Here is a 15106-nt window from a genome sequence, read left to right as displayed (position 1 = left end):
CCTGCCTCCTTCACTCAGGGAGCACCAGATGTGACCCCTGGGACTGCTCTGCGCCAACCAGGTGGCTGGGGGAGGCCACGGTCCCTGCCTGCTCAGAGCTCTCCAGATCTGGCAGGAGAAACAGGCAAAGCAGATCGTCACACAAGGAAGTACGATTACCGATTGTGGCTACAAGAGAGTAGAATCGGGCATCTGGTTTAGGCTGGGCCCTCGGGGAAGGTCTTTGCAAGAAAGTGGCTTGACTGAAACCTGAGAGATGATTAGAAAAGAGAGAAGGATGTTCCTGGCAGAAGGAGGTGCATGTTGAAGGGCCTGGAGGGGCGGGGGAGTGGGAAGCATGATGGAGAGAAGGCCAAGTGGCTGTGTGCAACAGTAGAGGCGAGAGGAACAGATGAGGCTGGAGAGGGTACCCGGCCGGTATCAAACAGGAGAGGGATTTGATCAGATTTGCTTTTTACAAAGACCACTCCAGCTGCAGTAAAGAGGAGGGATTGGAGGAAGCAAGGACGGGGACCAGTTAGGAAGTCATTGGGGTCATCCAGGAGAGAGTCCACCATGGGTTGGACTTGGAGGAGTGGCTAGAATCCAGGGCCACCCCTGGACTGGGTGCCAGGAGGGGAAAGCAGTACACCCAGTTACCTCCTGTCAGCCTGGATGTTCTTAATTAGGGGCTCTTGTCCACCTGTGGAAATTTTAGAACATGGCCAAGACTTGCATACATATGGTCATCTGATTTATGACAGAGGTGCCATTGCAAAGCAATGAGAAAGAAAAGCAAAGGTCTTTTCAATAAACAATTCTGAATCAATTGGATATTCATGTGGGAAAAAAAAAGAACATTAACCTAACCTCTTCCTTAGACAGGCAGCACTAACCATAAAAGACTGATAGATTAGATTTCATTAAATCAAAAACTTCTCCTCTTCAAAAAACACCATATGGGGAAAGAAAAGGCAAGCCATAAAGTTGAAGTTGATATCTGCAATGCATACATATCCAACAAAGGACTTACTCCTAGGAGATAAAAAGAACTCCTACAGATCAATAAGGAAAAGCTGTTGTCAAAAGACTTGAATCGGAATTTTATAGAAGAGAATATCCAGAGGGCCAGTAGTATCTGAAAAATGTGGTCAACATCGTTTTAGTCAATTTAAAAATGCAAATTAACCCAGGGATGCAAGGATTCTTCAGTATACTCAGATCAATCAATGTGATACACCACATTAACAAATTAAGGGATAAAAACCATATGATCATCTCAATAGATACAGAAAAAGCTTTTGACAAAATTCAACACCATTTATGATAAAAACTCTCCAGAAAATGGGCATAGAGGGAACCTATCTCAACATAATAAAGGCCATATATGACAAACCCACAAGCATCATACTCAATGGTGAAAAACTGAAAGCATTTCCACTAAGATCAGGAACAAGACAAGGATGTCCACTCTCACCACTCTTATTCAACATAGTTTTGGAAGTCCTAGCCACAGCAGTCAGAGAAGGAAAAGAAATAAAAGGAATCCAAATTGGAAAAGAAGAAGTAAAACTGTCACTGTTTGCAGATGACATGATACTATACATAGAGAATCCTAAAAATGCCACCAGAAAACTACTAGAACTAATCAATGAGTTTGGTGAGGTTGCAGGATACAAAATTAATGCACAGAAATCTCTGGCATCCCTATACACCAACAACGAAAAATCAGAAAGAGAAATTAAGGAAACACTCCCATTTACCACTGCAACAAAAAGAATAAAATACCTAGGAATAAACCTGCCTAAGGAGGCGAAAGACTTGTACTCAGAAAACTATAAAACACTGATGAAAGAAGTCAAAGATGACATGAACAAATGGAGAGATATACCATGTTCTTGGATTGGAAGAATCAACATTGTGAAAATAACTATACTACCCAAAGCAATCTACAGATTCAGTGAAATCCCTATCAAACTATCAATGGCATTCTTCACAGAATTAGAACGAAACATCTTACAACTTGTATGGAAACACAAAAGACTCCGAATAGCCAAAGCAATCTTGAGAAAGAAAAACGGAGTTGGAGGAATCAGGCCGCCAACTTCAAACTATACCACAAAGCTACAGTAATCAAGACAGTATGGTACTGGCACAAAAACAGAAATATAGGTCAATGGTACAGGATAGAATTCCCAGAGATAAACCCACGCACATATGGGCACCTAATTTGTGACAAAGGAAGCAAGAACATACAATGGAGAAAAGACAGCCTCTTCAATAAGTGGTGCTGGGAGAACTGGACAGCTTACATGTAAAAGAATGAAATTAGAACACTACCTAACACTGTACACGAAAATAAACTCCAAATGGATTAAAGACTTAAATATAAATAAACTCCAAATGGATTAAAGACTTAAATATAAGACCAGACACTATAAAACTCTTAGAGGAAAACATAGGAAAAACACTCTTTACATAAACCACAGCAAGGTCTTTTTTGACCCACCTCCTAGAGTAACAGAAATAAAAATAAAAACAAACAAATTGGACTTAATTAAACTTAAAAGCTTTTGCACAGCAAAGGAAACCATAAACAAGACAAAAAGACAACCCTCAGAATGGGAGAAAATATTTGCCAATGAAACAACAGACAAAGGATTAATCTCCAAAATATACAAACAGCTTGTGGAGCTCAATATCAAGAAAGCAAACAATCCAGTTAAAAAATGGGCAGAACAAGAGGGAGGGGATATGGGGATGTATGTATACGTATAGCTGATTCACTTTGTTATACAGCAGAAACTAACACACCACTGTAAAGCAATTATACTCCAATAAAGATGTTAAAAAAAAAAATGGGTGGAAGACCTAAATAGACATTTCACCAAGGAAGACATACAGATGGCCAAGAGGCACATGAAAAGATGCTCAACATCACTAATTGTTAGAGAAATGCAAGTCAAAACTGCAATGAGGTATCACCTCATGCCGGTCAGAATGGCCATTATCAAAAAAGCTAGAATCAATAAATGCTGGAAAGGGTGTGGTGAAAAGGGAACCCTCCTACACTGTTGGTGGGAATGTAAACTGATACAACCACTATGGAAAACAGTATGGAGTTTCCTTAAAAAACTAAAAGTAGAACTACCATACGACCCAGCAATCCCACTACTGGGCATATACCCTGAGAAAACCATAATTCAAAAAGAGTCATGCAGGCTTCCCTGGTGGTGCAGTGGTTGAGAGTCTGCCTGCCGATGCAGGAGACAAGGGTTCGTGCCCCGGTCCAGGAAGATCCCACATGCCGCGGAGCGGCTGGGCCCGTAAGCCATGGCCGCTGAGCCTGCGCATCTCCATAACGGGAGAGGCCACAACAGGGAGAGGCCCGCATACCACAAAAAAAAAAAAAAAAAGACATGCACCACAATGTTCATTGCAGCACTATTTACAATATCCAGGACATGGAACCAACCTTAATGTCCATCAACAGACGAATGGTTAAGGAAGATGTGGCACATATATACAATGGAATATTTCTCAGCCATAAAAAGAAACAAAATTGAGTTACTTGTAGTGAGGTGGATGGAGTAGAGTCTGTCATACAGCGTGAAGTAAGTCAGAAAGAGAAAAACATACCGTATGCTAACGCATATATATGGAATCTAAAAACAAAAAATGGTACTGATGAACCTATTTGTTGCAGGGCAGGAATAAAGAGGTAGACATAGAGAATGGACTTGACATGGGGTGGGAGGGTGAAGCTGGGACGAAGTGAGAGTAGCATCAACATATATACACTACCGAATGTAAAATAGTTGGCTGGTGGGAAGCAGCAGCATAGCACAGGGAGATCGGCTTGGTGCTTTGTGATGGCCTAGAGGGGTGGGATCAGAAGGATGGGAAGGAAGCTCAAGAGGGAGGGGATATGGGGACATGTGTATGCATATGGCTGATTCACTTTGTTGTAAAACAGAAACTAACACAGTATTGTGAAGCAATTATACTCCAATAAAGATCTATTTTTAAAAATGCAAATTAAGACTGCAAAGAAGGACTTCGCTGGTGGCACAGTGGTTAAGAATCCACCTGCCGAGGCAGGGGACATGGGTTCGAGCCCTGGTCTGGGAAGATCCCACATGCCATGGAGCAACTAAGCCCGTGCACCACAACTACTGAGCCTGTGCTCTAGAGGCCGTGAGCCACAACTACAGAGCCCAGATGCCACAGCTACTAAAGCCCCGGTGCCTAGGACCCATGCTCCGCAACAAGAGAAGCCACCGCAATAAGAAGCCCACGTACCACAACAAAGAGTAGCCCCCAATCACTGCAACGAGAGAAAGCCCACATGCAGCAATGAAGACCCAATGCAGCCAAAAATAAATAAATAATTTTTTTTTAAAAAGACTGCAAAGAAATACTTAAACCCTAAGACACCCGCTAACATGGCCAAAGTTAATCTGTCAATACCAAGAATTGGGAAGATGCGGAGCAGCTGGAGCTTCCATGCTCTGCCGGTGGGAGCATGAACCCGAAAAGACTGCAGAAAGTTATTGTCAGTATCTACTCAAGCTGAACGTTGAAATACCCTATGACCCATTGGCTCCACACCTCGGTAGGTGCCCAAGAGAGAAACGCGTGTGAACAAATGCCCAAAGCTACGTATGGAAACACTCATAGCAGGACTATTTGTAACGTAGCAGGGTGGTAAGCTGTTTTATACTCACAAATGAGCACCACACAGCAACCAGAAAGAACAAGCTGCGGCTGTGCTCAACAAGCTGGCTGAGCTCACGGGCACACGGGGAGTGAGAGAAGCCAGACGCAAAGGAACATGCGCTTTTATCAGCACCTGAGCTCTGAACCAACCCTGATTCCTGCTTCTGAGAGTGTGTTCACTTTTAAACATTCACCAAGCTGTTCATGAAGATTTTGTGTTCTTTTCTGTGTGTATGTTATACTGCAGTTAAAAAGGAAAGAGAAGTTACGCATGCATCCCACTACAGCTAATCAGGCCACGTATCTACCCAATTAGTCTTTGAGCAGCAGGTGATTGTAATGGGTACCCCGGCCAATGGTCGAGCTAGACCAAACCATTTATTTTAAAAGATTTTAAAGTTATGCAATAGTAGGTGTACAAAAGACGTAAGGAATAAAGCAGTGAGCATATGTATACCGACTATACAGTTTAAAAAATAACCCGGGGACTTCCCTGGCGGTCCAGTGGTTAGGACTTGGCGCTTTCACTGCTGGGGCCTGGGTTCATTCCCTGCTCGGGGAACCAAGATCCCACAAGCCAAGCAGTGCAACCGAAAAAAAAAAAAATCCTTCAACTTATTTAAACTGTGTAGCAGGTGTATGTATGTACGTAAAATTGTTGGTTTCACTCTTTTAAAAACATAAAAGAAAAAACCCCACAGAAGATGTCATACTAGGTGATTCTATGCCCTGCTTTTTTCACTCAAGAATAGGTCTTGGGCCTTTTCCCATCCCAGAATGTGTGGATCTGCCTTGCTGTAAACTGCTGTAGAGTATTTCACATGGCGGAGCCCCATCACTTATGTATGGAAGTTATTTCGAGTTTTCCCCTGGAATTAATGTTTTACCCCACACCTCCCTGGCAGGCAACAGTAGGGTTGGTAGGTGAAGGCGGGACAAGGGTACCTGGGAAGGTACCCTAGGGCCCTGCTGCGTTACAATCACAACTCTATGTTGCCTCTGAAGAGGTTACATCAGTTCACATTCCATGAGGAGTATCTGAGACGACTCTTCTTCCCCACAACCTGGCTAATGCTTGGTGAGATCTTTAAGTCTTCTAATCTGATGGGTAAACAAGAGAGCCTATTATTATTTTAATGTAATTTCCTTGATTATTTGAATTTTTTTCACATGTCTACTGCCCATTTTTTGTATTTCTTGTGAATTGCCTATTTATATCCTTTGGTAGGGGAAAAAAGGTGACTTTGACTACATTAAAATCTAAACAACTTTACCTCAAAAGGATACTATCATCAAAGTTAAAAGACAAGTTACCAACTGGAAGAAGATAGTTGCAACATATATTATAGACCCAAGGTTATTAACTACAGTATGTAGAGAGCACCTACAAATCAGCACGATTTAGGCAGAATGGGCAAAGATTATGAATCCTTTCAGATGACACAGGAGGACACTACACAGGGCCAGAGAAGGCAAGCATCTTGCCCATACACAAGAAATTATGGGTGAAGCTGGGTCTTGGACCCAGGCTTCTTTATTAAGTTCAGGCTTTTTCCATCACCTCATTCTCACTTGGATGGTAACGAGGCAGGTGGGGGGAGGGGCGGTATTTATTCACTCAGCTGATGCTTATTGAGCTCTTGCCGCATTTAAGGCCAGCGTTAGGCCTGTGAGCAGCATTGGAGGGTTCAGCGTCTAGCAGAGAGGCGCAGTGGACTGAGGTAGGAGTGGGACAGGATGCTGGCAGGGGTCGGGTGGTGGGTGAGAGCGGCAGGAGCGGAATGTCCGGGACTCCGAGGTTGTCTCCTCCCTGCTGGTCAGCTGGTGTCCGTCTCTTGCAGCGTCCGGGCTGGAATACTACCCCCCTTCTCAGTACCTGCTGCCAGTCCTGGAGCAAGATGGAGCCGAGAACTCCCGGGACAGCCCCAGTGGGCCCACGGACAGGTTCTCTAGCGAGGAAATAGACTGGCAGGTAAGGCGCACCTAAGTGCTGGCGTGTGGCGTTGGGGCAGGGAGTACGCAGGCCCTCTGGGCACAGGGGAGATGTTCAGAGCGTCAGCCCCCAGAGTCTTCTATCAAATTAGAACTCACCTCCTTTCAAACCCGTGTGCTTAGAAGCTTTCACAAGGCTTCCTAGGTGGCCTCACCCCACTAGCTCACCAGCAACAGCCTTGCTGTGCTCCTCTCTGTCCCTGAACTCCTCGGGGCCGTGGAACCCCTCTGCTGGAATTCTCCCCACTCACCTTCTCCCAATAACTCAGTCTCCTCCTTCAGTTCCTAGTTGAAACAGCACGTCCTCTGAGTAAGCCGTCCCTGACACAGCAGCCCAGTTGAGGTCTGTGCATGTTCTCAGAATGCCCCGTGCATTTCCTTGGGGGCATGTGTTGCTGAACTCAGGTTCAGCTGCTCATTGTTCAGGAATCCAATACTGAGAGACAGGTGTTGGGTAAAAGGAAAGGTAGCTGTATTGGGGAAGGTGGCAATCCTGGGAGGAAGGTGGATTCGTGTCCCAAGGAACCAACTCTCCACTGTCAGGGGGCAAGAGCTTTTAAAGGGGAGTTTCAGGGGTGTATAGGCAGAAGGAGGGGGCTAAGTGCAGAACAGCATTGTCAGCTCTGACGGTCGTCTTTCTTTTTTTTTTTTTTGGCGGTACGTGGGCCTCTCCCGTTGCGGAGCACAGGCTCCGGACGTGCAGGCTCAGGGGCCCAGCCGCTCCGCAGCATGTGGGATCCTCCCAGACCGGGGTATGAACCCGCATCCCCTGCATGGGCAGGCGGATTCTCAACCACTGCGCCACCAGGGAAGCCCCTGACAGTCATCTTGAAGTTGGTTAGGTGGTGGCCTGAACCGCATCAAAGAGATTGTTTTAGGTACAGTTAATCTTTAACTTCAGGGTCAGTTTGTTTCGATTTCCTTGGGATTAATTCTTGGAATTGTGTGAGATGGAGCAATTTGTTATGGCTACAGTCTGGTCATCATGTAGTTAATTTCTTCCACCTGTGGCGGTTTCAGTATCTGCAAAACAGCTCAAAGGAGGAGGCTCAGAATGTTATCTATCGCCCTTGAGGAGGAGCTAAAGGTCCTTGACTTTGTTTAATGGCTAAACTATTATTTTGCCTTGCTGACTGTTTTCCTTTGCTTCTGTAATTTCTCATTTCTCTGGTTAAGTTTCTTCTTTGGCTAAAGTTTCTCTACAGACAAGTGGCAGGTGGAGGACATTATGGGCCAGGGTGGGGGGCAGAATCTGTCCTGGGAAGGTAGCCTAGGGCCCTGCTGCGTTACAATCACAGCTCTAACTTACAAGGAGAATTACATGGAAGAGGATTTGTTTACTGTGTGTCTCCCTGCTGGATGGAGCTTCGGGACAGTGGCCCTCCCAGGTCCCTGGGGGTGAACTAGCGTAGGTCAGGAATGGAGGAGGAAGCTCAGAAACTGCCTCTGCCCCCCACCTGTCTGCTCCCCCCCCACTCCCGGAGGCCCAAAAACCTGGGCCTCCGATGGCTGGGAAGGGGAGCACCAGCTGTAGCCAGTTTGGCTTCATATCTTCCACCGATTTTTTTTTTTATTATTCTCTGGTTCCCTGATGCCACCCTCCCCCGTATTCCAGAACTGCTGTGAAGGCTTACGTAGGGTTACGTTTCCTCTGACAGCTCAGTGAGAATTCGAGAGGGAGGAGATTACTGTCCAGGAAAATTGTGTCAATTTATGCTCTCAAAGTATTTACAACGTATATTTCTGATGAAGGATTAGCAGACTGAACATACAAAGAACTCTGGAATCAATATGAAACAGAAAACCATCCTAAGAGAAAAAATAGACCGAAGATATATCAATAGGTACTTTACAGAATAAAATAGTACAAATGATCAATAAGTATGAAAAAAATGCCCAGCTTCGCTAGTAGTTAGGAACAGGTAAATTAAAACAATGAAATGCCGTTTTCATCCTCTGACTGGCACAGATTTCGCTATGATAATTTCTGTTAGCCAGAGTGTGGGGAAGCAGTGACCCCATAAATTGGTCTTGGGAATGGAAATCAGTCTCCCCACTGTTGAAGATAACTTGACAAAATATGTCAACACTTCAGATGGGCACAGCCCACAATCCAAAGTTCCATTTCTCAGTATATACCCCAGAGAAACACTTGCACAAAGAGACACTCGGAGGGATGTTTGTTGCAGCCTTACTTATGGTGGTGAAGTATTGGCCGCCCCCGAGATGTCCATCAGTGAGAAGAGGCTGAACTGACATGTCCTATTCATACGGTGAGAAGGATCTGTTCAGACTTGTGTCACAGGACAGGTGGACAAGTGAAAAGGACAACTTGAACACAATGAAAATATTCAATAATATATTTCCATTTTTATGTTTTAAAAGGAGGTTCAAATACATAAGAAAACAGATCAGTAATTGCCGGTGACTGGGAATAAGAGGAGGGTTTGATGACAGGGGCACAAGGGAATTTAGGGGGTTATGGGACTGGTCTACATCTTGATGGTAGTGATGATTACGATATTGTATGCAATTGTCAAAACTCATAGAACTGTACATTTCTTCCAAAGGATGGATTTTACAGTATGTTAATTATATCTTCATTCAAAAATGTTTATATATATATGCACACATGTACAAATATATGTATTTTTCCAAAGGCACAAGTTGTACGTAAGTAGCTGCATGGGGTTGGGTCTGATAATGATGTTTACATGGGGGCGGGGGATGGGGAGCGTGGAGGGGGGGTTGGGCGGGAATCAGGATTAGGCCCAGGAGTGGTCAATGGGCACTTCTTATTTTTTTATTTTTTATAAATTTATTTATTTATTTTGGCTGCGTTGGGTCTTCGTTGCTGTTCGCGGGCTTTCCCTAGTTGACATGAGCGGGGGCTACCCTTCGTTGCAGTGTGCAGGCTTCTCATTGCAGGGGCTTCTCTTGTTGTGGAGCATGGGCTCTAGGTGTGCGGGCTTCGGTAGCTGTGGCTTGCGGGCTGTAGAGCGCAGGCTCAGTAGTTGTGGCTCACGGGCTTACTTGCTCCGTGGCCTGTGGGATCTTCCCGGACCAGGACTCGAACCCGTGTCCCCTGCCTTAGCAGGCGGATTCTTATCCACTGCACCACCAGGGAAGTCCCAATGGGTACTTTTATATGCATGGGCTTTTTACAAGGAGAATATATTCAGATGTTATTAGTATAATTAAAGATTAACTTAAGATTTTTCCTGTGCTGAGATAGGAGGAAATTTTTTATTTCTTTATAGGATGCTGCTTTTACAGCTCAGACAGGCACTGATCCTGGTCTCAGAGCCAGATGACTAAATAGAAGGGCCTCTTAAAAAAAAAAAATGTGGGCTTCCCTGGTGGCGCAGTGGTTGAGAGTCCGCCTGCCGATGTAGGGGACACGGGTTCGTGCCCCGGTCCGGGAGGGTCCCACATGCTGCGGAGCGGCTGGGCCCGTGAGCCATGGCCGCTGAGCCTGTGCGTCTGGAGCCTGTGCTCCGCAATGGGAGAGGCCACAACAGTGAGGGGCCCGCGTACCGCAAAAAAAAAAAAAAAAAAAAAAATGTGCGCGTGCTGACGTTTGATTACAAAACTAGTTCACACTCCTTGTTGTAAATCTAAACAATACAGAAATAGATGAAGTGAATGTCGCCCCTCCTACCCTGCAGTCCCACCCACTGGAGGAGTCGCCATGAGCTGATTAATGAACCTCCTTTGTAGCTTTTGTCTCAACAACCACAAAGCTCAGACTGGAGGCTTGATGGTGGTGTTTTTACAAGAGTGGAACCATGCTGCCCACACAGTGAAAGATGGCAGACATCCTGCTCTAGCTACACCCTCATTTGCCCCATCGTTTGACAGTTGTGTAATCATTGTGTGGATGAACCACGACTTATTGAAGTAATCGCATTTTGATGGACATTTGAGTTATTTTCAGTGCTTTCACTCTTTGAACAATTCCTCAGGAACTTGAGCACATGCCTCTGGGCATTTGTAAGTGTTTTGGTGGCTGGAGCTGGGTACTTGCAGGTGTGTTGTGCAGACATACAAGGGAATCAGATACCCATTCTTGGTCTCTTTTTCGGAGCACTGTGCCTTCTCAGTGCTGCATCAACAGAACTGCCTTGAACACCTTCCTACAGTGGGCCAAGCCCAGTGGTTCTCAACCCTCGTGTCCACCAAAACCATCTGGAACCCTTTATCAAACAACCCTCCCCCTCATCCCACCCACCCCAGCCCTCTGATGCAGTCGTCTGGATGTGCCTGCAAATCTGAGTGGTGTCAGGCTGCCCCGGGGACTCTGTCCAGCGAGAACCGCTGCTGTCCACCTTCTCTTGACCCCACTCTTTTTTTCCTCCCAGAATAGGTTCTCAGACTATGAGAAGAGGAAGGTAAGAAAATGCCTTTTGTCCTCTGTCACTTTTCTTCTCATTAAACATCTCAACTATTATAAAAGATTTGAGGAAACAAGTTCTTCCTGGCTCTAAATTAGAGAGTAAAGTAACTGTTACCCCTTACATACGTTGCCTCACCACAGTCTCACGCAGCCTCGGTGGCTGGGAGGGTGTCTCCACTTGACAGATGAGAAGACTGAGGCTTGGAGAGGTTGAGCCCAACCCCAGGCTCTAAACCACTAGCCCGTGCCAGTGAAGAGCCCATTTTATTACAGTCGGGCCCTGCGGGGGCGAGGCTCAGTGTTCAGACCTGTCGCCTGTACCGTTCAGAGTTGGGGGGTGGATTCCCCCTCCTGTCATGTCCTAACACCCACAGAGCCTGTGCCAATACTCACCAGGATCTACGTTCTTCCAGGAACAAAAGATGCTGGAGAAACTCGAGTTCGAACGGCGCCTGGAACTCGGGCAGCGAGAGCACGCCCAGCTCCTTCAGCAGAGCAACAGCCAGAAGGATGAGGTCCTTCAGACGGTCAAGGAGGTTCGTGAGCGGCTAAGTGGAGTCAGGCCTGTCTGCTCTGCCAGGGGCCTCCTGACTCAGGCTGAGGTCCCTCTGATGTGGGAAGGCAGTGGGAGTGAGCTCTCTCACTTCCCCCTCCAGGACATGGGGTGGTGGGGGGTTGTCCATACAGATTATCTCATCCGGCCTGCTCCGGTGCCTGGACACCCTGAGGCCTAGAGACACATCTGGTCCAAGGTCATGTGGAAAGGGCTGGCGGGACAGAGACAGGAAACCTAGTCTCCGCATCCCAGGCCAGGGCCCCTGGCTGCCCTGTGGCGTCTGGGGGTGGGTAGGTGGTCCCCCCACTGACTCGGGACCTCTGCCTGTCCTGCCGCAGGAGCAGTCCCGGCTGGAGCAGGGCCTGAGCGAGCGCCAGCGCTACCTGGACGCAGAGCGGCAGCGGCTGCAGGAGCAGCTGAAGCAGACAGAGCAGAACATCTCCAACCGGATCCAGAAGCTCCTGCAGGAGAATCAGAGGTCCGGCTCCCATCCCCCCGGCCCCAGGCCCAGAGACCTTCCCCCACCTGATGCCCTTTGAGGGGCTCAGGATAGAGGTGCATTTCTCCCTCACGGTCTCTGATTCTGCCCAAGGTCTCGGTGCTGCAATTCGCACCAGCTTAAAAAGAAGGTGATCTGGGCATGACCAGGTTTGCCTCTTGTTTTGGGGCTGCTACTGATTGGAGCTTTGCCTCCCAAGTTTCCTATCTGTAAAACAGGTAGGTTTAACAAGTCAAAATCACGTCCTGTGCCAACATTTTGGGTTCCAAGTCACCAGTCACACTGAGGACAGCCATTTGCCCTATAGGGAGATTGGCTTTAACACAGATCCTGCCCAAGGCAAGAGCTGCAGGGAGCAGATCAGATAGAGGTCGCATGGAGCCCGAGAAGGGTTAGTTGGGGGTCTCTTGGGGAAAGACTTCAGAAACAGGCTTCCACCACCCCCCATTGCTTCCAGCCTCCCTTTCCACTATCCTCTGAGTCTCTTTCTCCTCCCTCGCCCGCAGTTATGCAGAGCCGGAGGGAGCCGGCTAGCCTGCCGTGCACAGTGCGCTCACCACCAAGGGCGCCCGTGAAAGCTGCCATCTGTTGAGGGCTTGTTACATGCCAGGCACTTTTTATTTTCTCATTCACTCATTACCAGCAGTCCATGAAGTTTTAAAAAATTATTATTCCCATTTCACAGACGAGGAGCTGGGGTTTGGAGTGGTTGAGGAATTAGCCTGAGAGCACAGAGGCCCTAAGTGGTCGGTGCCTAGGCCCCCTCTGAGCCATTCTTTTGGAAATGGGCCCGCTGGTGACTACAGGCTTTTCATGGTTTCCTCCACAGGCAAAAGAAAAGTTCTGAGATTCTGAAGTCGCTGGAAAATGAAAGGTAAGTGTTCTGCTCTAGTGGGTTTTTTGGGCGCTGCCTTCCTTCCTGGGGATGCATGGCTCTGGGGAAAGAAGGTCTTGTGATTCTCAAGGATTATGCCAGAAAGTTTTCCTAAAGCTAGGAGGAGATTCACCTCCTCAGGAAGTACTGAATTAGAAAGAATCACTGCCTTCAAGTTTGTTAAAATACATAGACACTCCTGAGAAAAATTCAGAGACGTGAATAAGAATGTATATATAATGTCCTACTATGTTTTTAGAATAAAAAAATAGAAAAAAGTCCACATTTCTGGGAAGAAAAACTTGGTTACGTAAATTATATACAGAGGAATAATCTGTAGCCATTAAATATCTTATAGAAGAACATTCCTTATTAAGGGAAATACACCATATTGCTAAGTGGAAAAGTGGTGTCTACACTATATCATTTCTTAAAGATATTCTGCCTATATCTGTGCTCAGAAAGCAAAAGGATATTGAACATTTTTGAGAGGCAGGAATTGGAGGTGGTGACCTTGTTTTTTCCCCTTTGTGTTTTCTGCATGTTTCAAATCGACTGCACTGAGGTGCCCACCTTAGTGATTAGAAATGGAGGGACAGCCCCTACCCCCCATTCCCTGGGTATTAATGTGAATCCCTCCTGGTTCTCAGGGACCCTAGACTATCAGTGTGGACCTGGCTGCTGTGCTCTGCGGGAGCCTCCCCTCCCCGTGGGCCCAGCCTTCCTGGCTCCTGGCTGCCTGTGCAGGCCTCCTGCAGGGGGCTCCCATGGAGTTGCAGTGTAACCCCACCACCCTGTCCACTTCAGCCGGGAGCGGTGGCAGCCAGGCTGGTCTAGGCCGAGCTGAGCTGTGGCCGGTGGCATCGCTTATTCAGCACGCTGACTGAGTGCCCTCTCTGGGCTAGGCCTGGGCTATGCCTAGGGTCCAGGGATGCGCACCAGATACGGCCTTCCCCTGAGCAGCCTGTGGGCCTGGGCAGGAGGCAGGAGTGCTCAGACGATACATGCTGCTTCCAATAAAGTCAGACCCTGTGAGAAACATTAAAGGATGCTGTCCCCCTCCCAGCTACCGTGCCAGTGTGGCGTGGGGGGCAAAAGGCGTACACACGAGCGACATGCACGCACATACGTGCATACGTATGTACGTATGAAAAGTAACATACGTTACTTTTCAAATTTTCACTTATATCACAGATGTATTTCCATGCCCAAAACCTCATTATTTGTACTAGCTGTAGCGAATTCCACTATATCATTATATCATAATTTACGTAATTAGCCCTCTGAACATTTAAGTGGTTCCTGGCGTTTCATAATTACAAACAATATATATTACTGTAAACATCTTCTAGATACACCCTTACGCACTTATGTGAATGTTTTTGAAGGAAATATTCGAAGAACACTTTGATAGTATTGCCAGACTGCCTTCCAAGAACATTTTACCAGTTTACACTCCTCTCAGCAGTATATGAAGTACCCACTTCTCCACCTTCACTGCCATCACCAGTGGTTATCGGGTTTTTTAATCTCAGCCAACCCGATAGGTGAAAAGATTTTACTTCTTTCATTATCAGTGGTGTTAAGAATCTTTCCGTATGTTCTTTGGTCACTTTTATTTAAGCATTAGTGAATTGGCTGTTTGTATCCTTGGCCCATTTTTCTAAGGGAATGTTTATCTTTTTATGCAAGAAACTCTTAAAGTTAACAGGGCCCCAGTGGAGGCACATGATGCCGTGGGCGTTCAGAGTATGCCTAAGTTCTCACATCTGGGAGGACTTCTTGAAGGAGGTGGTGTTCATCTGATGGGATTCCCTGTTGGAAATGTTACTGATACATTTGCTGATGGATCGATCTTTTTCTAGAATAAGAATGGAACAGTTGATGTCTATAACCCAGGAGGAGACAGAGAACCTACGGCGCCGTGAGATTGCCTGTGAGTCTCAGGGTGGGGTAGGGCAGGGCAGGGTCCTGGGAGCAGAGCGTGGCCAACTGAGGGGCAGGAGGAGACAGCCATCCCCCTTTTGGTCACATATAGAGGGCGCTGAGTGTTACCCCTCAAGAGGGGCGGTCAAGTCCCGTCATGGAGCA

General features: G+C 46.8%; 1 protein-coding gene across 5 annotated transcripts in view; it reads left to right on the top strand.

Moving 5' to 3' along the window:
- LRSAM1 (leucine rich repeat and sterile alpha motif containing 1) overlaps nucleotides 1–15106 on the top strand; it is a 46610-nt gene that overhangs the window by 11316 nt on the left and 20188 nt on the right. For all 5 annotated transcript variants that reach the window (XM_060154304.1, XM_060154303.1, XM_060154306.1 and 2 more), the window contains 6 exons: nucleotides 6540–6670; nucleotides 11052–11081; nucleotides 11500–11622; nucleotides 11981–12120; nucleotides 12971–13015; nucleotides 14881–14951. In XM_060154304.1, coding sequence (XP_060010287.1) covers nucleotides 6540–6670; nucleotides 11052–11081; nucleotides 11500–11622; nucleotides 11981–12120; nucleotides 12971–13015; nucleotides 14881–14951 — 540 coding nt within the window. The remainder of the gene's footprint in view (nucleotides 1–6539; nucleotides 6671–11051; nucleotides 11082–11499; nucleotides 11623–11980; nucleotides 12121–12970; nucleotides 13016–14880; nucleotides 14952–15106) is intronic.

This window comes from Lagenorhynchus albirostris, chromosome 7 (assembly GCF_949774975.1).
Source record: "Lagenorhynchus albirostris chromosome 7, mLagAlb1.1, whole genome shotgun sequence".
Classification (NCBI taxonomy): domain Eukaryota; kingdom Metazoa; phylum Chordata; class Mammalia; order Artiodactyla; family Delphinidae; genus Lagenorhynchus; species Lagenorhynchus albirostris.
Note: the sequence above shows the minus strand (reverse complement) of the source record. Positions and strands in the feature narration are given on the sequence as shown.